This window comes from Cynocephalus volans, chromosome 8 (assembly GCF_027409185.1).
Source record: "Cynocephalus volans isolate mCynVol1 chromosome 8, mCynVol1.pri, whole genome shotgun sequence".
Lineage (NCBI taxonomy): Eukaryota > Metazoa > Chordata > Mammalia > Dermoptera > Cynocephalidae > Cynocephalus > Cynocephalus volans.
In genome coordinates this window covers 65,705,207-65,732,912 of record NC_084467.1, presented here as the reverse complement: position 1 = coordinate 65,732,912, position 27,706 = coordinate 65,705,207, and the positions used below count along the sequence as shown (strand labels likewise).

The window sequence follows — 27,706 nt, the reverse complement described above, 5'->3', positions numbered from 1 at the left end:
ATTCTCCCCTGAAGCAAGCCATAGAAACTAGAATCCCTCTTCTCCAAGGCAGTTCATACAAATCAGAACCCCCAACGCCAGCTATAATGACTAAAATTATAGTCTAATCTTTCCCCACACCCTTTCTCTGTCTTGGAGCTGGCCATAAAGAAATTTGCTAATCAGATCTTATCTGACTGTAGGGCATAAGACCCCCATTCCAGAAAGAGTCCTGCCCCATACCCTGGAGGAATAAATGCTACACAGAGAGGCCAAGAAGAATTTGAACAGATAGGTCTTCCTGGGTTTCTCGACTCAGTCTATTAGCATTAGATCATACTTTTTTTCATCCAATCACATTTCTACACAGCTCTCCCTGCTTCATAGAACCTAAGCATAAAAATGGACAGTTTTCCCTGTATCTTTGGGTCTTATTCTGAAGGCACCCATGTCATGTAAAACTATGATCAAATAAAATGGTATTATGTCTTTTTTTCATATTAATCTGTGTTTAACAGTCAGTTTTTCAGAGAACCTTCAAGGGGTTGAAACGGAAGTCTTCCCTTGGCCCTTACAAAATAATATTCTTAATATAAAGCTGTTTCTTTCTAAGGTATCCTGACCTACATCTCCACTCTACAATACCTAGAATGTTCTGTGACCATATGAGTCAATTTAGAAGAAATACCATAATGAATGTCATTGGCCCCTCAAGAGGTTTATCTCATGGTCTCTTATAATGGATCTCTAAAACTAACTGGAAGATTAAAAATAAATAAAATTCACCAAACAGAAGACAGCTATCATCACTATTATCAACAGTGACAATTCCAAAAACAGCCAACATACCCCTGAAGAAAAACAAGGTAGAAGGACTAACTCTACTAAATAACAACTTATGATAAAATTGCAGTAATTAAGAAACTGTGGTATCAGCACAAGGACAGACGGAGAGACCAATGGAACAGAAAAAAAAAGTCTAGAAAGAAACCCAACCATATATGGGCTCTTGATTTATGACAAAGGTTGACTTCAGAGCAGAGGAGAAAGGATAGTCTTTCCCATAAGTGGTACAAGTACAAATAAGAATCCATATGGGAAAAAAGAAACGTGGCCTTTTATCACCTGACACACAAAAATTAAATTAGATCTAAATACAAAAGATAAAACAATAAAAATCTGGACTATAACAAAGAAGAGTATCTTCATGGCCTTGGGTGCTCTAACTAACTTTTATAGATTTTTTAACTGATAATTTGGCATCCATTGATCACATTGTGACACTAACAGTCAAAGTTGTTTATATCTCCCTTACAATCTGGCTTTTGCGGGCATGTGAAAATTGTATTATAAACCCTCTGATCACAAACCCCAACATCTGTGTTTCACTTCCTGCCCTATAGGGAACAACCCTACCTAACAACTTCCTGGCACTGTAGCAATACAGGCTTTTTTGTCCATGCTTCCTCCTTATGCCTTCTGCCTCTTGACCATCCTTGGTACAGGTACTTCCTAGTGTGGCCCTGCCTGGAATGCCCTCTCCTCTTGGGAACTATAAGTAATAAAAATCTTCTTCCAATAGCATTAGCTTCTCTGTGTTGTCATTTAGTTACCTCCATAAATTAAAATCGTGCTGGTACAACCAAGACACTGGGGTAGATAAAGACTTCTTAAGCAGGACATAGCAAATACTAACTATAAAGGAAAAAACCGATAAACTAGACTCACTTAAATTAAAAACTTCCATTCATTAAAAGATACTACTGTCCCAGGATAGGTTCTCTAAAAGCCAACTTTGAGAAACTAGAATTTGAGGACAAATAATGTATTTGAAAAGTAATTCCAGCCAGAACAGGCAGGAAATTGGGGAAGTGACACAGGGAAAGAAAGGACACCAATACAGGATTCATTGATGGTCAGGTTAGCACTGTATGGCACTGTGACTCAATTCTGCTGAAGACCTCTAAGAGACTGTGTAGAGTAAGCTACAGGAGCTTTCTCCAGAGATAAGGAAAATGGGGTATTTATTCATCAATTCCTATTCAGTATTGGTTGAGAGCTGTTGCCAGGGGCATCAACTCTCTGATACCCTCTAGCCTCTCATGTGGCCAAAGTCCTCAAGCAGAGAGTCTCAGCTGCTTCCAGCAAGAAGTTTACAAAAGTGAATGCCAAGAGGATGTGAGTAGCAAACCATCAGCATCTGCTCCACAATACTCAGCACAAAAGCAAACTACAAAGTGGGGGAAAATATTCACAATATATAGAACCAACAAATGGCTCAAATTTAAAATATAAAAAAATGCTCTACAAATCACATGAGATAAACCCAGTAGAAAAATGAGCAAGAGTCTTGAACAAGTCTTTCACAAAAGAAGATATTCAAATGGTCAGTATATATAAGAAAGTGTGTTCAACCTCATTAACAGGAAAATGAAAGTTAAAACCACGATGAAATAACACTGTCTACCAACCACTACAACTATTTTAAAACAGACACTATAACACCAAGATCAGGGGTTTGAATCCCTATACTGGCCAGCCACCAGAAAACAAAACAAAACAAAACAGACAATATTAGCTTTTGGGAAACAGCAATGAGAATTCTCATACACTACTGACTGGGAGATTAAATTGACACAATCATTTTGAGAATATTTTTACATTAACTACTTAAGTTTAAAAAATGCATGCCCCATTACACAGAAATTCCAGTCCTAACTATATACCCAATAAAAATGTGTGCACAATTATATTAAGAATCAGGTACAAGATTGTTTCACAGTGTTATTTCTAATTGCCAAAAACTATCAACAATTCAAAAGTCCATCAATACTGAAATAGACAAATAATAACATATTCATATACTGGAATATTATATAGCAATGGAAATAAACAAGCTACAGCTACATGCAACAACATGGTTATGTCTCACAAATATAATGTTGACTAGAAGAAGACAGACATAACAAAATACACACTGAGTAATTCCTTATATGTAAAGTTATTTAAAAAAACCAAGTAAATCAAAATTATAAATAAAAACAAGAAAGTGATTACTAAAAAGTGGCTTTTTTCTTACAGGGAGGCAGAGAATAATAAATAAGAAGCAGCAGAAGGGGAATTTCTGGCAAAATCTTTACCAGAGTGATTGTTACATGGATGTTCACTTTGTGATAAATCAATGAGCACTGCATTTTTGTTCTTGTACAATTTTCTGTATGCACATTATTTCTCATTGCTTTGAAAAAATGGTCTGAAAATGAGAATAAACAGAAAAGTAGGAAGAAAACAAGAAGAAAGTACTCTTAAGGAAGGCAAAGGAAGAAAATTTTTTAAAAACAAAATGTGTTTGGCTTCTAGGCAAGATGGCAGAATAGACAGTACCCAGCAAATCAACCAATTTACAACTATTAAAAAGCAATGACAGCCAAGCTGGGGTCACTAGAGCTCAGTGGAAGAGAAAGAGAGATCTACGGAGTTCATGAAGACAGGAGAAGCCATGATGAGAGAAAGGATCGCTTCCACTATTTTGAGCCCCGGTTACTTTAAAGCTGGAGCTGGTGCTGGTACTTTAGAGCAAGAGCTGGCAAAAGCCACAGCTGCGCCCTTTGGATGAAGTTGCTCGGAGGCAGCATGGGAGAAGAGGGCCTTGGTGGCCCCCAGTCCAGCAAGATCGCTGACAGGGTTCCCACAGACCCACATAGGAGCGAGGAGCCACAAACAACAGAAAAAAAGAAACATTCAGAGGCCAGTGAGTCATTGCAAGGGACTGGCGCATGGCCTGTCCTATGGGAAGTGTTTGGAGTGTGGGTGGTGGGGGAGATGGGCCCACAGGGGGAGTCAGACCCACTGGGGGAACACTGGGGCACAGCATGGACAGCTGATCTGCCCTCCAATCAGCACAAGACAACTTTGTGGAGAATGGTGAGGAATACAGAACTACAGGGGATGCAGTTTGCTAAAAAGACTCAGGCCCAGACCAGAGTTTCCACACAACCCAGGTGTAGTGGACCTCACAAGATCTGGAAGTACATACAAGGTCAACCATTAAAACCTGCACAAAAAGCATTCCCCAGGATCTGCAGCAATGAATCGATTTAGCTTAGCTCAAATACAGGGATCAAGTGCTGGCCACACAGGAAGTTCCTTCATTTTAGAAGTAAGCAAAGGACAACAAGTTAGTTCCAGTGCAGAGTTTAAGTGGTGGGAACAGTGAATAATCAACACAGAACTGAATGAAAAAATAAAAGACCCACAGATTAGAGACGAGGTTTGATATTAACTAATAAAGATCTAACACCACCAAAGAACACCTATAAAACCTAAAAGGACCAGGAGTCCCCTGGGATCCCAAGACAGGGAGAAGGGAGAGCCGAGGGCCTCAGCCACTCCCCCTGACATCTGCAACCAGCCCAGTGATGACCACCAAGCCACCACAGGAAGTACCCCAGGCTCCCAAGCCAGAGCAGTGGGAGGCTGAGGGATTTAGCCACACCCCCTGACATCTATATCCAGCCCAGTGATGACCCAACTACTGCTAAAAGCCCTCTGGTCTCCCCTGTTGGAATGAGGGGGCACCATGGGCCTCAATCACTCCCCTTTCTTCCCCCTCTTCCCACCTATTTCCCCTCCCCCTTCCCTTCTCCTTCTCCACCTTCAACTGCTCCACAACCACAGTTAGAATGAGGCATGGAACTGGGGGAAGATGAACCCAGCTGCAACTAGTCAAACTGCCACAATCACCCCGGGCTCCACCCGGGTCCTTAGACTTGGAGCTGGGGAAGCAGAACCCAGCCACAACCAGGTCAAGAGCAACCAAAAACACCATTTTCATGTGGTAGTCACCATCATAGTCACTGCCACTGCCATGGCTGCCACAAAAGCAGTTAGTCTCTATAGCAGTAGTCACAGCACCATGCAGATGGCACACCAGACTCTCAACTGCACTGACACAAGGATGGGCACCAGCAGAGACCAAAAAAAAAAGAAGAGGTCCTCTCTCTCCACAAAGCACACTCAAGAATAATAGAAGGTGTATCTGATTTACGATAATAGGGGAGGACTTGATCACACCTGTTTCAGTACTGGACAGATCATCTAGGCACCAAATCGGCAGAGGAACAGTTAATCTATCAGATGGAGAGAGCAAATCTATGGTTATTAGAGGGGGAAGGGAAGAGGGAAGGGAATAGATTGGATAAGGAGTATAAAGAATAAGTATGATTTGTAACAATGAATATGCTAATAAAAAATAAGTTAAAAAATAAAAAAAGTGTGTTCATCTGTGTCAAATTTTGCTGCTAAATGAGCACTGCCATTAATGACTGTATTTCTTAATGTGGAGATCATTGGTGGCCTTGACAAGAGCAGTTTTAGTGGCATGGTGAGGTGAAGACCTGATTGGAGTGGGTTAGGGGAAAAAGAAGAGTAGTTAGAAACAGTTACAGACAATCCTGTCAGTTAATTTTGCTATAAAGAGAAACAGAAATATAAGAATAGAGGGAGAAGTAAAACTAAGCAAAAAAACCTTTTTTTGTTTTAATGAAATGATAACAGCATGTTTATATGCTGATGAAAACAAACAAGTATAGAGGTGAAAATTAACAGATGCAAGGCAGGGAAAATACTAAAGTCCTATCTGTGAAGATGCAAGAAATCATGGACAATTTAGTGTACAAGTAAAAGGTTGGCCTTAGCCAGGAGAATGGAAAAATAATTTATTCATAGTAATGAGAGGATATAAGTGGTGATAAATGCAGTTTGGGGAGTTTGTCGAAGTTATCTTCTGATTGCTTAACTTTTCTTAGTGAAATAGGAAGCAAGATCATCAGTAGCTAAGAATGGGTTAAGGGAAGGAATTGGTATTAAAGGAATTGTAATCTCCTATAATGTACTCCTCTATCTCAGAGGCTTAACAAATAATAATTCATGTCTTGTTCACACAAAGTCCAATGTGGTTCTGATGTGGGTGGAAGGGCAGCCTTCCACACTATCATTTTGAGACCCAGATTCCTTCTGTCTTGTGGCTTCACTATTTCTCTGATGGATCCTCTGCATCCAGCTGGAAGAGGGGAAAAGAATGAATCATGTATGGGTAAAGGCTCATGTGGCACCAATCACTTCTATTCACATTCCACTGCCAAAACACAGTCACTCTTTCTAGAAGGTAAGTTAAGAAACATGGTCCAGCTGTATACCCAGAAGGTAGAGGAAATGAGTTTTGCTGAACATGAGATAATCACTGCCAGAGAGGTGCTGAAGGTTGAAAGAGAGAGAAGATAGATTGAAATAGTTTCTGAGCTCATGAAAAGGTGAATGGACAAGGGCCCTCTGAATGCATGAAAGGCAAACTCAATGATTTTTAGGAAGTTAGTAGGGAGAAATGGTACCAGCGCCAAGAAAGAACAAGGAAGACACCACCTCTAAACTCCATAGCAGGAGGACCATGAGGAGAAAAACCACCACCTCTTAAGAGGCCTGAAAAACACCAGAGTCACACAGAAGATACAAATTTCAGTTTGAGTAACAAGGTAAAGAATACAGGAGCTTTTGCTGATAACTGACTTTGCATACCAGAGAGTAAAATAAAAGTGTCGTCGGATGGATAATGTTGAAAATAAAGACAGTCGCCAAAAAAATGAAATACCTAAGAATCAATTTAATCAAAGAGGTGAAAGAGCTCTGTAATGAGAATTACGAATCACTACTGAAAGAAATTAAAGAGGACACAAAAAGATGGAAAGACATTCCATGCTCTTGGATTGGAAGAATTAACATCATGAAAATGCCATTCTACTCAAAGCAATCTACAGGTTCAATGCAAACCACATCAAAATACCAATGACATCCTTCACAGAAAAAGAAAGAACAATCATAATATTCATATGGAACAACAAAAGACCCCAAATAGCTAAAGCAATCCTGAGCAAAAAAAAAAAAAAAAAAAAAAGCTGGGGGCATAACACTTCCTGACTTCAAACTATACTACAAGGCTACAGTAACCAAAACAGCATGGTACTGGCATAGAAACAGACACTCAGACCAATGGATCACAATAGAGAACACAGAAATCAACTCACATACAGCCAACTGATATTTGACAAGGGCAACATATCATATTTGACAAGCGTACATTGGGGAAAGGATGACCTCTTCAACAAGTGGTGCTGGCAAACTGGACATACATAAGTAGAAAAATAAAACTAGACCTGTACCTCTCATCATATATCAAAATTACTCAAAATGGATTAAAGACTTATTTATAAGACCAAAAACTATAAAACTACTAAAAGAAAACATATGGGAAACACTTCAGGATATAGGACTGTGCAATGACTCTATGAATAAGACCTCAAAAGCACAGGAAACAAAAGGAAAAACAAACAAGTGGGATTATATCAAACTAAAAAGCTTCTGCACAGCAAAAGAAACAGTTAACAGAGCAAAAAGACTATCTGCAGAACGGGAGAAAATATTCACAAACTATGCATCCAACAAGGGATTAATAACCAGAATATACAAGGAATTCACACAACTTAACAGTATATAAACAAATAACCCAATTAAAAAATGGTCAAAGCATCTGAATAGACATTCCTCAAAAGAAGATACATAAATGGCTGACAGACACATGAAAAAGTGCTCAACATCACTAAGCAGCAGAGAAATGCAAATCAAAACCACACTGAGATATCAGCTCATGCCAGTTAGACTGGCCAGTGTCAAAAGGACAGAGAATACCAAATGCTGGCAAAATGTGGAGGAAGGAGAACCCTCCCACACTGTTGGTGGGACTATAAATTAGTGAAACCTTTATGGAAAACAGTATGGAGGCTCCTCAAACAACTACAGATAGAACTGCTATATAATCCAGCAATATCACTGCTGGGTGTGTATATCCAAAGGAATAGAAATCATCATGTCGAAGGGATACCTGCATTCCCATGTTTATCACAGCTCTATTTACAATAGCTAAGAGTTGGAACCAACCTAAATGTCCATCTATAGAAGACTGGGTAAGGAAAATGTGGTATATATACACAATGGAATATTACTCTGCTGTAAAAAGGAATGAAATTCTGTCATTTGCAGTAACATGGACAAACTTAGAGAAAATTATGTTAAGTGAAATAAGCCAGGTACAGAAAGAGAAATACCACCTTCTCATTCACAAGCGGGAGCTGACCAAAAAAAAAAAAAAAGAAAGAAAGAAAGAAAGAAAAGAAAAGAAAAGAAAAGAAAAAGAAAGAAAGAAAGAAAGAAAGAATTACAATAATTCTTTGAACTTTCAAAAGGAGAGAATGGAACTGAGGCCACCAGATGTAGGAAAGGGGGAGGAAGAAGGGGATTAGAAAGAAATTGATAAAGGGCCACAAAAAAATGTTTACAATGTGTAATTATAAAACCAAAAAGTAATAATAATATTAATAGATAAACAAATAAAAAGAAAGGTAAAAAACAAAGTATTATTCAAAGCAGTGACATTTGGCAAAAGGTCATAAAGGCTAATTACAGTACTTTGTGTGTTTATATTCCTGATTATCCACTTTTAAGTCTCTGAAAGTTCACTCACTCCAAAGACACTGTTAAACACATGCAAAAAAAAAAAACAAAAAAGGTTAATGATTTAATGGTACAGGCTAACAATAGCATATCCAAAAGTAAAGTGAAGAAACTTCCATATACATTCAGAAATCATTTTATTTATAAATTTTATTTATGATCACTGTGATTTAATATTAGTTGTCAGAGTACAAACAGGAAGAAGAGAGCATCCCTGGTGTGGGGGAGCAAAGCCAGAGCAGGGGGAGGATGGAGAGACGGTACAGCCCAGGAGAACAAAGAGGGCACCCAAATTGGAGATTTGCCAAGCACAGAGTATATGATCATAAACAAGGTCAGGGGGGTATACAAATAAGGAAGAGGGGCGGCCTGGAATAGGTTCTGGATCCTACATAGGCTGAGAAAAGACTCTGCATAGGAGGGAAGCTTGATGCAGAATATCAAAGCCCTAAACAGGTGAATAGGATTTCTACATAGGAGGACAGTTGAGGGAGTAATGGAGCATAGGCACAGTGAAGTTAGGGTCTGCATTTGAGAGGGAGTGGCAGTGGTGGGAGATTGGTCATAATATAGGAAGAATGGATCAAATATGTTAATATATTAAGGGCAACAGGATTTCTAATCAGGTTTCTCATTGAAAGAGAAGGGAGTTACTAATATCAAAAGGGAGAAAACTAGTATGAACCCTGTGACGGTGGACTGAAATTGGAGGTACTGGTTAAGGTCATGGCTTTCTACTGTATAGATGAATATAGAAATATAGAGGTAAATGTGTATATTTATATATTTATTTACAGACATACACTTATTCTCCAGCCATGAGAGGGTCTGGGAGCAGGGATACCCATAGCAGTAAGTATACTTAGTGCCCAAGACTTGATTTCTAAATACTACTCCCTACTATAATGAATCAGATTCCTGGCAGAAATAGCTGATTGAGGGCTGGCCCAAGGCTCACTTGGGAGAGTGTAGTGCTGATAACACCAAGGCCAAGGGTTTGGATTCCTATATAGTGAGGGCTGGTTTGCTCACTTCGGATAGCATGGTGCTGACAACTCCAAGTCAAGGGTTAAGATCTCCTTACCAGTCATCTTAAAAAAAAAAAAAAAAAATAGCTGATTAAAAGGCTGGGGCAAAGAACAAGAAAAGCCTGTTTACTTTCTTCAACCAGAAAGTGATAAAATGCTCAAAGAATGATGGGTGCATTTTCAAAGGACATTGAAGCCAATTAGAAGGGCTTGCACTGGTCAGCACTGAGACAATCTATGAATCAAAATAAATATTAAGGGATTATAACCAATTGAATAATATATGAAACCATGAATCCATATTTAAATAAACACGTAAATACATAAATAAATTGAAAATTTGGTGAGGAACAGGATACTTACATTGTTTCAAAGTACCTCCCCACAAAATACTTATTAATTATATAGAGGATACAGTAATTGTACAGAGGAGAAGCCTGGCAAGCCACCACCTCAACTAAGTGCACTAAGTTAACATCATCATAATGAAACAAATGGAAATTGTGTGCCATCTGATAAGATGCAATGAGAGCATGGCATTACTTCTGTGAAATTCCTGCCAAAGACACATAACTTGAATCTAATGATGAGGAAACATCAGACAGATACAAATTGAGGGAAAATAACAAACACATAATTTTCAAGCATTAACATCATGAAAGTAAAGGAAATACTAGGATTTAATATTAGATTGAAGACTGAGTAGACTAAGGAAACACAAAAACAAAATGCAATGCTTGATTCTTGACTGAATCTTTTAGTTATAAAGGGCATGATTGGCACAACTGGCAAAACTTAAATGTGGCCTAAGGATTAAATGGTATTAATCTATCATTGTTGATTTCCTTATTTTAAAGGTTTATTGTGGTTAGATAGGAGAATGCCCTTGTTTGTAAGAAATACTTTCCATTTGTTTCATCCATTTGCTTTTGAGAGTGATAGAGCATTACATCAGCAACTTACTGTTTTTTTATGTTGTGATTTATTTATGTATTCATTTTTTATTTTAAAATATCTAATTGACAAAAATTGTATGTATTCAAGGAGTACACAAATTTTCTGCAGGTTTTACATTTAATTTAGTTTTTATTTTCATTTTTTTAAAATGTTGAAACCAAAAGGTCCTACATGCTTCCAGAAATGAAAGAAAAAAGAAAGCAAGTCACATCCAATAATTCAGGAGTCCAAACTTCTCAATAGGAACTACAAAAGCGAGCTACACAGTGAAGAAATGCCTCCAAATTTCTGAAGGAAAACTATTTCCTGTCTAGAATTCTATTTTCAGCCCAACTATCAATCAATTCTGAGAGAATAATAAAAACATTTCAGACATGGAAAGTCCTACTGTTTCTCAGAAAGTTACTAGAGAATGTGCTGCAAAAAGGTGAGTGTAAACCACCTAGAAGAAGTAGAAGACATGAAACAAACATAGGAGTGACAAAGGATGATGTTGAAGAGAGAACCCAGGGCCACAGCTGTGTACCAGTACGGACTGGAACAGGCCAGAAGCCTGTGGGAGAGACTTCTTCAAGAGGTTGAAATTGATTGAGTACCTGATGTGAATGAATATACTGAGAGGATATTAGATAATTGGTGGATGTATCTATGTCTGAGTTAGTGAATGTGAACAGTAAAACAAACACACAGAAAAACAGTTACTAATTTTGGAAAAAAAACACAAAAAGTCATGCAGTCTCAGCTCCGCATAGCATAGATAGTCATAATATTTTGATCTAGCTAAAATTATGTTATAATCATACTGAGTGATGGAAAATAGAGAAGTGTCTATATTTATGGAAGAAGAGGGAGGAAAGAGCTAAATATTCATTTTTCTGGTAGGCAGTTAAGATGTAATGTCATCGAGAAAGTGAAAAAACAATCCACAGAATGAAAGGAAGTATCTGCAAATCATGTATTCAATGAAGAACTGGTATTTGGAATATATAAAGAACTCTTACAACTCAATAATAAAAATACAAATAACCCAATTAAAAATGGGTAAAGAAAAATGAATAAATATTTCTCCAAGAAGATATACAAATGACCAATAAGTCCATGAAAAGATGCTTGAATTTATAAGTCATTAGGGAAATGTAAATAAAAACCATAAGATTCCATTTCACACCCACTAGGATTGCCAGAATCAAAAAGTTAGATAAAGCTGACTGGTTAGCTCACTTGGTTAGAGCACAGTGCTGGTATCACCAATCATCAAGGTCAAGGGTTTGGATCCCCATACCGGCCAGCTGCAAAAAATAAAAGAAGTCAGATAAAAACAAGTCATTGCAAGGATGTGGAGAAATTAGAACCTTCGAACCCGGCTAGTGGTTATGCAAAATGATGATGTCACTTTGGAAAACAGTCTGGCTATTCCTCAAATGATTAAACATAGGATTACCATATGACCAGCAATGCTACTCCTAGGTATATATCAAAATAAAAGAAATCATATGCCCATACAAAAACTTGTATACAAATATTCATAGCAGCATTATTCATAACGGTCAAAAGTGGAAACAACCCAAATGTCTATCAACTGACAAATGAATAAGCAAAATGTGCTATACCCACATAATGAAATATTATTTGTCAATAAAAAGAATAAAGTATTGATACATGCTACATGAATAAAACTTGAAAACATTATGCTGAGTAAAAAAGAGCATCACAAAAGACTACCTATATGTATTATATAATTCCATTAAAGTGAAATGTCCAGAATAGGTAAATCCATAGAGATAAACAGTAGATTAGTGGTTGTCAAAGAGTGAGGTGAAGGGGGTTAGGAGGAATGGGAAAGTACTGCTAATGCTTTTTGGAGTGATTAAAATGTTATAAAATTGACTGTGGTGATGGTTGTACAACCCTGTAAATACACTAAAAACAATTTTTGAATTGCTTAATCCAACTGAACTTTAAATGGATGAATTGTATGCTATGTATTATATCTCAAAAAAGATGTTTTATAAATAAAAAACAATGAATAGTGAGATATATTTAGAAGTAAAACATATGACAACAATAATATAGGTAGGGAAGGGGGGAATGGCAGTATATTTTTATAAGGTTCTTAAACCATAGTGAAAAGTGGTGTAATACTTGTATTTGAAGGTGAACTGAATTCAGCTAAAGATGTATTCTATAAACCCTAAAGCAACCATTAAAATAACAAAACAATAAGTTCTATCTAAAAAGCCAACAAAGAAAATGAATGAAATCATAAAAAATACTCATTCCAAAAGAAGGCAGAAAAAATGGAAAAGGAGCAAATGTATGAGACAAATGGGAAAAAAACAAAGATGGCAGATTTAAATGGAAACATGTCAATAATATCATCAGATGTGAATGGAATAAATACCTCAATTAAAAGTAAGATATTTTGTGATTAGATACAAAAAAGTAAGACCCAAATATACATTGCCTACAAGAAACCCACTTTAAATGTAAAGATACAAATCAATCAAAAGCAAAAGGATGGTAAATATACACCATGCTAACACTAATCAAAGGAAAGCTGGTGTGGATATATTATTAGACACAGTAGATTTCAGAGCAAAAAATTTACTAGAAATACAGAGGGTCATTTCATAATGATAAGGGATCAATTCATCATGAGGACATAGTAATCTTAAATGTTTATGTACCTAATAACAGAGCTTCAAAATACATTATATAAAAACTGATAGAACTACAAGGAAAACTAGACAAATCCATAATTACAGTTAAAGATTTTGACAACCCTCTCAATAATTGATAGATTAGACTAAATAAGTAAATAAATAAATAAAGATATAGACAACTTGAAGAACACTATCAATCAACAAGAACTAACTGAGATTTATGGAACACTCCAGCCAACAAAAGCAAAATACACATTCTTTTCAAGTTCACATGAAACTTTACCAAGACAGACCCTATTCTGGGCCATAGAGACAAATGGCAATAAAGTAAAAAGGATCTATATTCTACAACATATGTTCCTGATCACTAGGGAATTAAATTAGAAATTAATAGCAGAAAGATAACTGGAAAGTCCTCAAATATTGGAAACAAAATAACATACTTCTAAAAACCTATACATCAAAGAAGAAATTAAAAAGAAAATTAGAAAGTAGTTTGAACTTTTTTGAATGAAAAGGAAAACACAATATATTAAAAATTGTGGAATACAGCTAAAGGAAATTCCTATATTAAGGGGAAAAAAGACCTCAAATCAGTGACTTCATCTTCCACCTTCATAACGTCGATAAAGAAGAGGAAACTAAGTAGAGTAAGCAGAAGAAAGGAAATAAAACTGATAAATCCAGAAATCAATGAAATAGAGAACAGTAAAAAAAAAGAAATCAATTAAATCAAAAGCTGGTTTCTTGAGAATACCAATAAAATGGATAACCTCCAGCCAGACTGACAAGTAAAAAATAAAAGAGAGCATATTCAAGTTAGCAATATCAGAAATGAGAGCAAACAAGTATATTACTGCAAACTTTGCAGATTTAAAAAGTATAATGAGGATATTACAGGCAATTTTATGCCAATAAATTTGAAATGTTGGGTAAAATGACAAATTCTTTGAAAGACACAAGCTACCAAAGCTCATTCAAGAAGAAACAGATAACCTGAATAGCACCAAATCTAAGTTCAGAATGAATTTATAGTTAAAAACCTTCCTTCAATGATAATTCAAAGTTCTAATCATTTGTGAATTCTACCAAACATTTAAGAAAGAAATGCCAGTTCTACATAAACTCTACCAGAAAACTGAAGAGGAAAGAATATTTCCAAATTCATTTTATGAAGCCAACTAATTTTTTTGAGACATCAGTTGTTTTAGGTTACCTTCCATTTGTATGTATCAAATTATAAGGTGTTTCAATTATTTAAGGAAACTTCCAGTTCTGTGTTTACCCAACAGCTAAAGCTTTTCCATCTAGTAGTTCTTTTATTATAAATCAACCTTAATGGTGTTTTCTCTATAATATGAAAAGACTTCCCAAATATAGAATCCACTTCAATGGATTTGCAAAAGTAATCAAATTTTAAATCAAATTTTACTGATATGCAAGATTTCATTCCTTTTTAAGCATATGGACTAAAATGTACATGTGTTTCATTAAAGTAAATATTCTTCAGTTCACCTTGAATGGAAGAATGAAAACCATATATTATTTTCTTTATAGGATGTATCTATATGCATTATTTAAATCTGAAATATATCCACAGAAGACATTGTTTCCTTCTTAAAGGTTAATCAAGCCTCATGTAATGATCATTTTTCAGAACAATCTATACTCTTTAGATCTAACATAATTTTTATTTAGTTATTTATTAGGCAAATAGTATAGTTTTAAGTTTTTGAAAATTATATCTCTAATTCTTTAAGTAAATATTCAATTAGTTAAAATATGCCAATTCCTCAACTACCTAAGAAATTTTTTATTTCAATAATAAGATATAGGATAATACATTAGGAAAAAAGTTTTCTTTAAAAAGGCATAAAAATACTCTAGATATCAATAATAAAGTACTTTCCCAAAACAATTTGATATTTTCCAATTATTACATTAAGACAAGTTATATCACATAATATATAATAATATAACACATAATGTATACATAAACATACCGTGTCTTGCTTTGGAATTTGGACTAAAACAGAAAGAAGCTGCTCTGTATCAAGAAATCTTGATATAACTGAAACAAACAAAAAAAAGTAAGCATTTAAACTTTACAGTACAGTTGAAAATATAGACCATGTAACATATTATCCTCAAATAATAAAATAGAACAGTTATACCTGTAAATATTACTTATTTTGTCTTTATCTATCTTACATGTACCAGGAATAAAACAATAAATACTAAAAACTGCTATTTTATTCTTCTCAGCTCATTTTCTAGTTTAAATTGTTCTACAAAAGTAAATTTATAGATAATTGTAATCTCTCTTTTAAATATCACCATTTTTTAAAATCTTAACCATTTAACACAGATATTTTTAAAATGCACTCATTCCCTCATACTTAAAATGTAGTACAGTAACTATTTCTTAACGAAATAGTTTTCTTCATGATTATTATCATCATTGAAATATATGACCTCAAAAGTTTTTGTTTAGACTTATTTATACTTTCATAAAGTGGGTACCAAGCTGTCATCCCTTAAAAAAACAAAAAAAACAAAAATGTTTGCTATTTGCTTCCTGTTCTAACTGCCAGATATCTTTTGATAGTTTTCAGTTTACCCACCTCTAGAACTGTGCCTCTTTCTAATTTGCTGCTTCTACAGTAGTTATTTATGTTAAATCTGTATTTTTAAAAATTGGAGTAAGTAGGCTGAGTATACTGCTATAATTCTGTTCATTACAGCCAATATGATAATACTATTATGACATGTTAAATGTAATTTCATGGGAGTTCTGGTCAAGATGGCAGAATAGATGGTCCCTAGCATCACTTTCTCCCACAAATCAACCAATTTACAACTATTAAAATGTAACAACAGCCAAACTGGGACCACTGGAGCTCCGGGGAAGAGGAAGAGAGACCTATGGAGTTCGTGAAGGCGGGAGAAACCACGATGAGGAAAGAAAAAACTGATGGGAGCATTTCAGGCCACAGCTGCTTTAAAGCTGGAGCTGCTGAGTATATGGAACAGGAGCCAGCAGAAACCTCAGCTGCGCCCTTTGGATGGAGTTGCTTGGAGGCAGCAGGGGAGAAGAGGCCCTTGGTGGCCCCCAGGACAGCGAGACCACTAATAGGGTTCCCATGGACCCACGCAGGAGTGAGGAGCCAGAACAGCTAAAAAAAAGGGGAGCCATTCAGAGGCTGGTGAGTCATCGCAAGGGACTGGTGCAGGGCCCGTCCCATGGAAAGTGTTTGGAGCACAGGCAGTGGGGGAGACGGGCCCTCCAGGAGAACACTGGGACACAGCAAGGACAGCCGGTCCACCCCCCAATCAGCATGGGACCACTCAGAAGAGACTGGTCGGGAATGCAGAATTGCATGGGGTGCAGTTTGATGAAAAAACTCAGGCCCAGGTTAGAGTTTCTACACAACCCAGGTGCACTGGGTCTCTGGAGAGCTGGAAGTACCTATAAGGTCAACTATTAAACCCTGAGCTTCACAAAAAGCCTTCCCTAGGGAAACATCAGCAAAGCAGCAATTTAGCTCAACCACACAGCTCAAGTATGGGTTCCCACAGGAAGTTCCCCCATTTTAGAAGTGAGCAAAGGACAAAAAATTAGTTCTAGCCCAGGCACACCTGAGGCTTGAAGCTGGGGACCGGACCCCACTTCCACATCCAGGCACACCACCAGTGCCTTGCGGCCTGCCCAGGGCCCAGGGCATGGATCTGGGGACCAGAGCCTTCAGCACACAATCATGCACACTGCCAGCACCTTGGGACCAGCCTGGGAACCTGAGGCTTGAAGCCATTGGACCCCACTCCCATACCCAAGCACATTGCCAGCACCTCGGGGCCCTGTCTGGGGCATGGATCTGGGGACTGGAGCCTCCCCACCCATAACCAGGCACACCACCAGCACCTCAGGGCCTACCTGGGAACCCGAGGCATGGATCTGTGGACCAGACCCCCTGTCACCCACAACCAGGCACACTGCCAGCACCTCAGGGCCCTTCCCCGGGGGCCTGGGGGGCGGAGTCAGGGACTGGACCCCCTGGCCACAACCAGGCACACCACCAGCGCCAAGGAGCATGCCAAAAACATTACATCCATGTGGGTGGCCCACCACAGCCACCACAGTAACCACAGCTGCCACAAAAGTGGCTAGATGTCACAACCACTATACAGATGGTCTACCAGCCATTGGAGTACATCGATACAAGGAGAGCCACCAGCAGAGACCAAAGAAAAGAAGAGGATGTCTCTCTCCACAAAGCCCATTCCAGAGTGAGAGAAGAAGCATCTGCTCTGTGATAATACTGGGGGACCTGAACACACCTCTCAGTGTTGGACAGATCATCTAGGCAACAAATCAACAGAGTAACTATTACTCTTTCAGAGGGAGAGAAGAAATCTAGGGTTATCAGTGGTGGGAGAGGGGATGGAGAGGGGGATAGGGAGAGATTGGACAAGGGGCATAAAGAATAAGTACAATTTGTAACAATATACATACTAGTAATATTGATTTGATAAATATAATGTCAACATTGAATCCCCCAAATATGTATAATCAATTATGATTCAATAAAAAAATAAAATAAAATAAAATAAATAAATGTAATTTCACTAGTCAGGCTCTCTTAAGCCCTCACTTAGATGGGCCTTTCTCTTTCCAGTCTCATTCTTCTTCTTTTCCCAAAATCTATCATTACAACTCGAATACTGTTTCTAAAATAAAGATTTGATCATATTACTTCCTTGGTTCAAAATCATCAGCTCCCTGCTTTCTGTCCGTGGATGCTGCCGAGGAAGCATCATTAAAGTCTTCCCACTGCTGTCACGTCTAAGTCAGAGTCTCCTCAAGAACCTGAACAGCTGCAGAACCTCTTCATCGGAGAGCTGAGCTTTGAAACAACTGATGAGAGTCTCAGGAGTCATTTTGAGCGATGGGGAACTTACAGACTGTGTGGTAATGAGAGATCCAAACACCGAGCGCTCCAGGGGCTTTGGGTTTGTCACATACGCCACTGTGGAAGAGGTGGATGCAGCCATGAAGGCAAGGGCACACAGGTGGATGGAAGAGTTGTGGAATCAAAGAGGGCTGTCTCAAGAGAGGATTCTCAAAAGACCAAGTGCCCACTTAACTGTGAAGAAGATCTTTGTTGGTAGCATTAAAGAGGACACTGAAGAACATCACCTGAGAGATTACTTGAACAGTATAGGAAAATTGAAGTGATTGAAATCATGACTGACCAAGGAAGTGGCAAGAAGAGAGGCTTTGCTTTTGTAACCTTTGACGACCATGATTCTGTGGATAAGATTGTCATTCAGAAATACCATACTGTGAATGGCCACAAGTGTGTAGTAAGGAAAGCCTTGTCGAAGCAAGAAATGGCTAGTGCTTCATCCAGCCAAAGAGGTCGAAGTGGTTCTGGAAACATTGGTGGTAGTCGTGGAGGTGGTTTTGGTGGGAATGACAGGTTTGTTCATGGAGGAAACTTCAGTGGTCATGGTGGTTTTGGTGGCAGACGTGGTGGTGGTGGATACGGGGGCAATAAGGATGGCTGTAATGGATTTGGTAATGATGGTGGTTATGGAGGAGGTGGCTCTGGTTACTCTGGAGGAAGCAGAGGCTATGGAAGTGGTGGACAGGGTTATAGAAACCGGGGCAGTGGCTATGGCAGGAGTGGCATCTATGACAGCTATAACAGCGGAGGAGGAAGAGACAGCTTTGGCAGTGTTGGTGGGAGCAATTTTGGAGGTGGTGGATGCTACAATGATTTTGGCAATTACAACAATCGGTCTTCAAATTTTGGACTCATGAAGGCAGGAAATTTTGGAGGCAGAAGTTCTGGCCCTTGTGGTGGTAGAGGCCAATACTTTGCCAAAGCACAAAACCAAGTTGGCTATGGTGGTTCCAGCAGCAGCAGTAGCTATAGAAGTGGCAGGAGTGAAAGAAAGTGAGCCGAGATGCTGGGTACATTCAAGCTTTATTAAAGAAAGAAATCTGCCGGGCTGTACTCAAAATGGAGAACAGCCCCGGGGCTGCCCTGAAATGGTGGACAGCCCCAACAATGGGTTTGCGAGAGTTTATATTAGCTTTTGGGGGCAAAATGTATGGGGGGAGGGACCATTAGATTGAAGTAACTGGATGAGAACTGCATCGATGCAGAAGCCAGAAAGTTGTTTCTAAGTCAGAAGGCTTCTGGTAAAGGGAAGGCGGAGGGGCTTGGTGCTGGAGTGGAAGAAGAGGCTAGAGGGTATTTCGTGCTGGTGCTTACTGTGTGCACAATGGCGCTGGCCACGTCCAAAATCCATCAAGGAGATTTCAATTAACTTCCAGGAAACAAAGCTTAGTAGGAAAGGAGAGCCAGAGAAGTGACAGGGAAGCTACAGGTTACAACAGATTTGTAAACTCAGCCAAGAAGAGTGGTGGCAGGGCCCAGCTGCTACAAAGAAGACATATTTTAGACAATACTCATGTGTATGGGCAAAAAAACTTGAGGACTATATTTGTGACTAATTTTACAACAGGTTATTTTAGTTTCTGTTCTGCCGAAAGTATAAAGCATTCCAACAAAGGGTTTTAATGTAGAAAATTTTTTTGCAACTATGCCATTGATTGCTAAATGTAATAGTCTGATCATGATGCTGAATAAATGTATCTTTAAAATGAAAATCAGCTCCCTATTGCCTGAAGTAAAAAGAAATCCGAATTCCTTAGCATTATATAAAAACTCTTTATAAGCTAGCCCCAGTCCTCATTTCCTGCCATTCCCCAAGGCTTCAAGTCATAACTATTGGCCATGCCTTAAACACAGCAACCTCTATTATATCAACATAAGTACAACTGCAGCTTATGCTAACCCTGTCTTCACCAACTTCTGAGAAAAACAAGTGTGCCCTAGAAAGTAATGACCATTCAAGATCACAGGCAAAGACATACACACCAGATCTTTATCACAGCCACTATATAACAAAACATTTTTGTTACCTCTATGCACATCAACATACCTTGTACATGCATGTTCCTTTTGTCTTGAATATCACTGCTAGGATTCTCCTGTTGCAAAAGTCCTACTCGTTTCTTTAAGACAGAGCTGAAATATTATCTCTGCAAATCCCACCTGGATTCTATCTTTATCCCAGTCTGCTCTTACATGTTCCCATAAAATACTCAATTACAATTGCATTTACCACACCATATCATAATTATTTATTTAGAGTTCTGTTTCCCTAATGTGCATGTGAGGTACTTGAGAACAGAAACTTGTAACTTAATCTTCCTCATCTTTATACCTAATACCTACAGAATGCCTATGATAAAGTAGGTACTGGGTTGTTTTTTTACATGACGTTTGAATTCTCATATTAAACTGTAAAAATTGACCTTCCAGTCAAGATGGCAGAATAGACGGTCCCTAGCATCACTTTCTCCCACAAATCAACCGATTTACAACTATAAAAACATAACATCAAGTGCATACGGAATGGGGAGACATCGAGCGGGGGAGGCAGAAGCTCCACAGAGACCACATGCCCTGCGGGGCCACTGTCATGCAATCCAGCAGATAGGCTTCACTGCTGCCACCTGGCTCCATTCCCAGCCCATCCCAGTGCACACAGAACAGGGAGACGTCCAACAGGGGAGGCAGAGGCTCTGCAGAAACCGCACACCCTGTGGGGCTGCCACCACGCAATCCAGCAGGTAGGCTTCACTGCTGCTACCTGGCTCAATTGTCAGCCCGGACCAGTGCGCATGGAGCAGGGTGATGTCCAGCAGGGGAGGCAGAAGCTCCACAGAGACCATGCCGCCGCCACATGATCCACCAGCCTGGCCCAGAGTGTACGGAGCACAGAGACATCCAGCAGGGGAGGTGGAAGCTCTGTAGACACCACTCACCCTGTGGGGGGGCCACAGCCACATGATCTAGCAGCAGATAGGCTTCACCGCCGCCACTTGGCTCCATCCCAAGCCCAGCCCACCGTGCACGGAGCAGGGAGACATCCAGCAAGGGAGGTGGAAGCTTGGCAGAGAACACACACCTTGCGGTACCGCCCCATGACCCAGCAGCCCAGCCAAGTCCACATTGACCAGAGACGTGGCTCCCCGGAGAGGCCCAAGACCCGAGGCAACCACACACGCAAGGCAGAAGTGGCCAACTGAGCAGTCACTGAGGTAGCCATACCAAATTGGCAACCCCAGGAACATCTTAGTCAGACAATAGTGTCAAACCTATGGACTGTGAAACACCCTGCCACGATGAATAAACATCAAAGAAAAGATACCAGAAATACAAAAAATCAAGAAAGTACACCAGAAAAGGGTAATAACTCTCAAGCACTAGATCCTAGAGAACAAGAAGCCCTTGAAATGACTGACAAAGAATTTCGAGTGATAATTCTAAGGAAACTGAATGAGATACAAGAAAACTCAGCTAGACATCATGATGAGATGAGGAAAAGTATACAGGACCTGAAAGAGGAAATGTACAAGGAAATCAATGCCCTGAAAAAAAATGTAGCAGAACTTGCCGAACTGAAGAATTTATTCAGCGAAATAAAAAACACAATGGAGAGTTTAACCAGCAGGCTTGTCGAAGTTGAAGAGAAAACCTCTGAACTTGAAGATGGGCTGTTTGAAATAATACAAGCAGACAAAAAAAAAAAGAAAAAAGAATCAAAGGCACTGAAGAAAATCTGAGAGAGATATCGACAATCGACAACCTTAAGCGCTCAAATATCCGAGTCATGGGTATTTCAGAAGGGGGTGAAAAAGGAGATTGCACTGAAGTTTTCTGCCACATATTCAACAAAATAGTGGCAGAAAACTTCCCAGGTATAGGAAAAATCACAGATCTTCAGATCCAGGAAGCTCAAAGATCTCCAAATGTATTCAACCCAAAGAGGTCTTCTCCAAGACATGTTATAATCAAATTGGCAAAACTCAAAGACAAAGAGAGAATCTTAAAAGCTGCAAGAGAGAAGTGTCAAATCACCTATAAGGGAGCCACAGTCAGACTAACATTAGACTTTTCATCACAAACCCTAAAAGCCAGAAAGGAACGGGATGATATTTTCAAAATACTAAAGACAGAGATTGCCAGCCAAGAATACTCTACCCTGCAAGGCTATCCTTCCGAAATGAAGGGTAAATAGTATATTTATCAGACAAACAAAAACTGCAGGAGTTCACCACCACATGACAACCCTTACAAGAAATTCTCAAGGGAGTACTGGGTTTGATACCTGAAAAACAACTACCACTGCCATAAAAACCCAAGAAAAATCAAAACCCATTAGTATAATAAAAATGGCATTCATGAAGAGAAAACAAACAAACAAAAAGGCTATCTACAACCCAAGGAACCAACAAATACACAAAACAAAGAGTAAACCAGAAGGACAGGAACAAAAGATACCTAAGAAAACCAAACAATAATCAATAAAATGCTAGGAATAAATCAATACTTTTAGGTAACAACTCAATGTAAAAGCCTTAAATTCCCCAATCAAAGGACACAGACTGGCTGACTGGATTAAAAAGGAGGACCCAACTACATGCTGCCTTCAAGAGACCCACCTCACCCATAAAGACTCACATAGACTAAGAGTGAAAGGATGGAAAAAGATTTACTATGCAAACAGAAAAGAAAATCGAGCAGGAGTAGCTATTCTTATATCTGATAAAATAGACTTTAAACTAAAAACCATAAAAAGAGACAATGAGGGACACTACGTAATGATAAAAGGATTGATCCATCAAGAAGACACAACAATCATAAATATATATGCACCCAATGTTGGAGCAGCCAGATTTATAAAACAAACTCTATTAGACCTAAAGAAGGAAATAGACACTAATACCATAATAGGAGGGGACATGAACACCCTACTGTCACTATTGGACAGATCATCTAGGCAAAAAATCAGCAGAGAAAAACAAGATCTAAACAACATACTAGAACAATTAGACTTGGCAGATATCTACAGAACATTCCATCCAACAACCTCAGAATATTCATTCTTCTCATCAGCACATTGATCATTCTCCAGGATAGATCAAATAGTAGGTCACAAATCAAGTCTCAACAAATTCAAAAAAATTGCAATTATCCCATGTATTGTCTCAGACCACAATGGATTAAAATTAGAAATCAATAACAAACGAAATTCTGGAAACTATACAAACACATGGAAATTAAACAGCATTCTACTTAATGACATATGGGTCCAAGAAGAAATCAAGCAGGAAATCAAAAAAATTATTGACACAAATGAAAATAATGATACATCATTCCAAAACCTGTGGGATACTGCAAAAGTAGTACTAAGGGGGAAATTTATCGCATTAAATGCTCACCTCAGAAGAATGGAAAGATGGCAAGTGAACAACCTAACATTTCACCTTTAAGAACTAGAAGAAAAAGAACAATCCAAACCAAAAGTTAGCAGACGGAAAGAAATCATTAAGATCAGAGCAGAACTTAATGAAATTGAAACCCAAAAAACAATACAAAAGATCAATGAATCAAAAAGTTGGTTTTTTGAAAAGATAAATAAAATTGACAAACCAATAGCATGGCTAAAAAAAAAAAAGAAGAGAGAAGATCCAAATAACACAAATTAGAAATGAAAAAGGTGATATTACAACTGATACATCAGAAATACAAGGAATCATCTGAGACTACTGTAAACAACTGTATGCCAACAAATTTGAAAATCTGGAGGAAATAAATTTCTGAAAACACACAAGCTACCAAAACTGAGCCAAGATGTAGAAAATATGAACAGACCAATAACAATAAAGGAGATTGAAGCTGTTATCAGAAGGCTCCCAACAAAGAAAAGCCCAGGACCAGATGTGTTCACAGCAGAATTTTACCAAACATTCAAAGGGGAATTGACACCGATTCTTTACAAAGTATTCCAAAAAATTGAAGCAGAGTCAAATCTCCCAAACTCATTCTATGAAGCAAACATCATCCTGATACCAAAACCAGGTAAAGATACAACTTAAAAAGAAAACTACAGGCCGATATCCTTGATGAATATAGATGCAAAAATGCTCTAAAATACAATCTAACAGAACACAGCAACACATATGTCAAATTATTCACCACAATCAAGTGGGATTCATCCCAGGGTTGCAAGGTTGGTTCAACATATGCAAATCAATAAATGTGATACACCATATTACTAAAATCAAACACAAGGACCATATGGTCATCTCTATAGATGCTGAAAAAGCATTTGACCCTCTATAAGTTAGGTGTAGATGGAAAGTATCTCAACATAATTAAAGCCATATATGATAAACCCATTGCCAATATCATCCTGAATGGGGAAAAGCTGAAAGCTTTTCCTTTAAGAACAGGACCTAGACAAGGATGCCTACTCTCACCACTCCTATTCAACATAGTGTTGGAAGTACTAGTCAGAGCAATCAGAGAAGAGAAGGAAATAAAAGGCATCCAGATTGGAAAAGATGAAGTCAAACTGTCCCTTTTTGCAGATGACATGATCCTATATATCGAACAGCCTAAAGCCTCTACAAAAAAACTCTTGGAGTTGATAAATGATTTCAGCAAAATGACAGGATAAAAAATCAACACACAAAAATCAGTAGCATTTCTATTCTCCAATAGTGAACATGCAGAAAGGGAAATCAAGAAAGCTTGCCCATGTACAATAGCCACCAAAAAAATAAAATACTTAGGAATAAAGTTAACCAAGGATGTGAAAAATCTCTATAATGAGAACTACAAACCACTGCTGAGAGAAATTAGAGAGGATACAAGAAGATGGAAAGATATCCCATGCTCTTGGATTGGAAGAATCAACATAGTGAAAATGTCCATACTACCCAAAGTGATATACAAATTCAATGCAATCCCCATCAAAATTCCAATGACATTTTTCTCAGAGATGGAAAGAACTATCCAGACATTTATATGGAATAACAAAAGACCATGCATAGCCAAAGCAACGCTGAGCAACAAAAATAAAGCTGGAGGCGTAACACTACCTGACTTTAAACTATACTACATAGCTATAATAACCAAAACAGCATGGTACTGGCATAAAAAGAGACACAATTATCAATGGAATTGAATAGAGAATCCAGAAATCAACCCACACACCTACAGCCATCTGATCTTTGACAAAGGCACCAAGCCTATACACTGGGGAAGAGACTGACTCTTCAGCAAATGGTGCTGGGAAAACTGGATATCAATATGGAGGAGAATGAAACTAGACCCATACCTTTCACCATACACTAAAGTCAACTCAAAATGGATTAAAGAATTAAATATACACCCTTAAACAATAAAACTTCTTAAAGAAAACATAGGAGAAACACTTCAGGAAGCAGGACTGGACACAGACTTCGTATGACCCCCAAAGCACGGGCAACCAAAGGAAAAATAAAGAAATGGGATTATATCAAACTAAAAAGCTTCTGCACAGCAAAAGAAACAATTAACAGCACTAAAAGACAACCAACAGAGTGGGAGAAAATATTTGCAAAATATACATCTGACAAAGAATTAATATCCAGAATATACAAGGAACTCAAAGAACTTTACAAGAAAAAAACAAGTATCCCAATTAAAAAATGGGCAAAAGAGCTAAACAGGCATTTCTCAAAGGAAGACATACGAATGGCCAACAGACATATGAAGAAATGCTCAACATCACTCAGCATTCGGGAAATGCAAATCAAAACCACACTGAGATACCATCTCACCCCAGTGAGGATGGCTAAAATCCAAAAGACTCTGAACAATAAATGCTGGCAAGGTTGCGGAGAAAAAGGAACTCTCATACTTTGTTGGTGTGACTGCAAAATGGTGCAGCCTCTATGGAAAATGGTATCGAGGTTCCTCAAACAATTGCAGATAGATCTACCATATGAGCCAGCAATCCCACTGCTGGGAATATACCCAGTAGAATGGAAATCATCAAGTCGAAGGTATACCTGTTCCCCAATATTCATCACAGCACTCTTTACAATAGCCAAGAGTTGGAACCAGCCCAAATGTTCATCACTGGATGAGTGGATATGGAAAATGTGGTATATTTACACAATGGAATACTACTCAGCTATAAAAACGAATGAAATACTGCCATTTGCAACGACATGGATGGACCTAGAGAGAATTATATTAAGTGAAACAAGTCAGTCACAGAAAGAGAAATATCACGTTCTCACTTATTGATGGCGCTAAAAATAAATATACACACGCACACAGAAAAAAAACCGGGGGGCGGGGAGAAGACATAACAATTGCAATTCCTTGAAGTTGATACGAGAAGCATACAGAAAGGACATTGTTGGGAGGGAGGGGGGAGAGGGAGGAGGGAGGGAGGTTTTGGTAATGGGCCACAATAATCAACCACATTGTACATCGACAAAATAAAATAAAATAAAAAATAAATAAAAATAAAATAAACTGTAATAATTACCCTCACATTCTGCTCTATATCCTGCTCCCCTTATTATTGCATGTTAAGACAAATTATAATCTATCAAGATATACAAAACACAGAAATATTTAACATTTGTAGATACCAATTTGAAACTTTCAGTTATAAGGACTTATAAAACAAATATATCAAAATTAAAGTCTCAAGGAAAATCCAAGTTTTTATTCAAAATCCCATCACATAAAACAGAATTATCTTGGGAACAACAACATACAATTTTCAACAGGTTTAATAATGAATCAATAGTTTAACAAATATGAATACCTGTTATGTCCTAGCCTTATATGGGAATCATCCAATAAAATATACCTTTATAAGACAGTAAGATAAGTGCTACAATGATACTGCATGAAATGTAGAAAAGCTGCATAACACAGATTGGAGAGTCAGGGAGGCATCTAGCAGAAGTGACATCTAAACAGGAATGGTAATCTGGAATGAACTACAGTTAGCTAAAGAGTAGTTTGGAAGGAGGGGTTACAGGGAAGAAGGAGAAAATAATCTAGGCAAAAACTACAAAGTACCAAGGCCAGAAAATGAGAGAAGATCTGTTCTAATAACTTAAAGAGTTCAATTATGCTAGAAGACAGAACAGAAAGTGAGGAGTAGCAACAGATGTTGTGAGAGATGACAGGGAAAGAGCCATATAGAAGAGTTTGGATTTTATCCTAAAAGTACTAGGGAGAACACCATGTGAAAACACACAGGGAGAACACCATATGAGAACAGAGGCAGAGACTGAAGTGATGGCACTACAAGCCAAGGCATGCCATAGACTGACAGTCACTACCAGAAGCTAGGAGGAAGCAAAGAAGGATTCTACCCTCTAGGTTTCAGAGGGAGCATGGATCTACTGACAACTTGATTTTGCCTTCTAGCTTCTACAACTGTGAGACAAAAAATATGTTACTTTAAACCACAGAGTATGTGGTATTTTTTTTTACAGCAGCCCTAGGAAACTAACACAGCCATCTGTTAATAATTACCTAGTCTGGATAAATTTTGCTTTCTTTGAGTATTACCATG

The 27,706-nt window shown here is 38.1% G+C and overlaps 1 protein-coding gene and 1 pseudogene across 1 annotated transcript in view; one reads left to right on the top strand and one right to left on the bottom strand.

Annotated features, from left to right (window-relative positions):
- MSH4 (mutS homolog 4) overlaps nt 1-27,706 on the bottom strand; it is a 105,160-nt gene that overhangs the window by 52,055 nt on the left and 25,399 nt on the right. The window contains exon 8 of the mRNA XM_063106963.1: nt 15,193-15,260. Coding sequence (XP_062963033.1) covers nt 15,193-15,260 — 68 coding nt within the window. The remainder of the gene's footprint in view (nt 1-15,192; nt 15,261-27,706) is intronic.
- LOC134383247 (heterogeneous nuclear ribonucleoprotein A1-like) lies at nt 17,059-19,153 on the top strand (annotated as a pseudogene).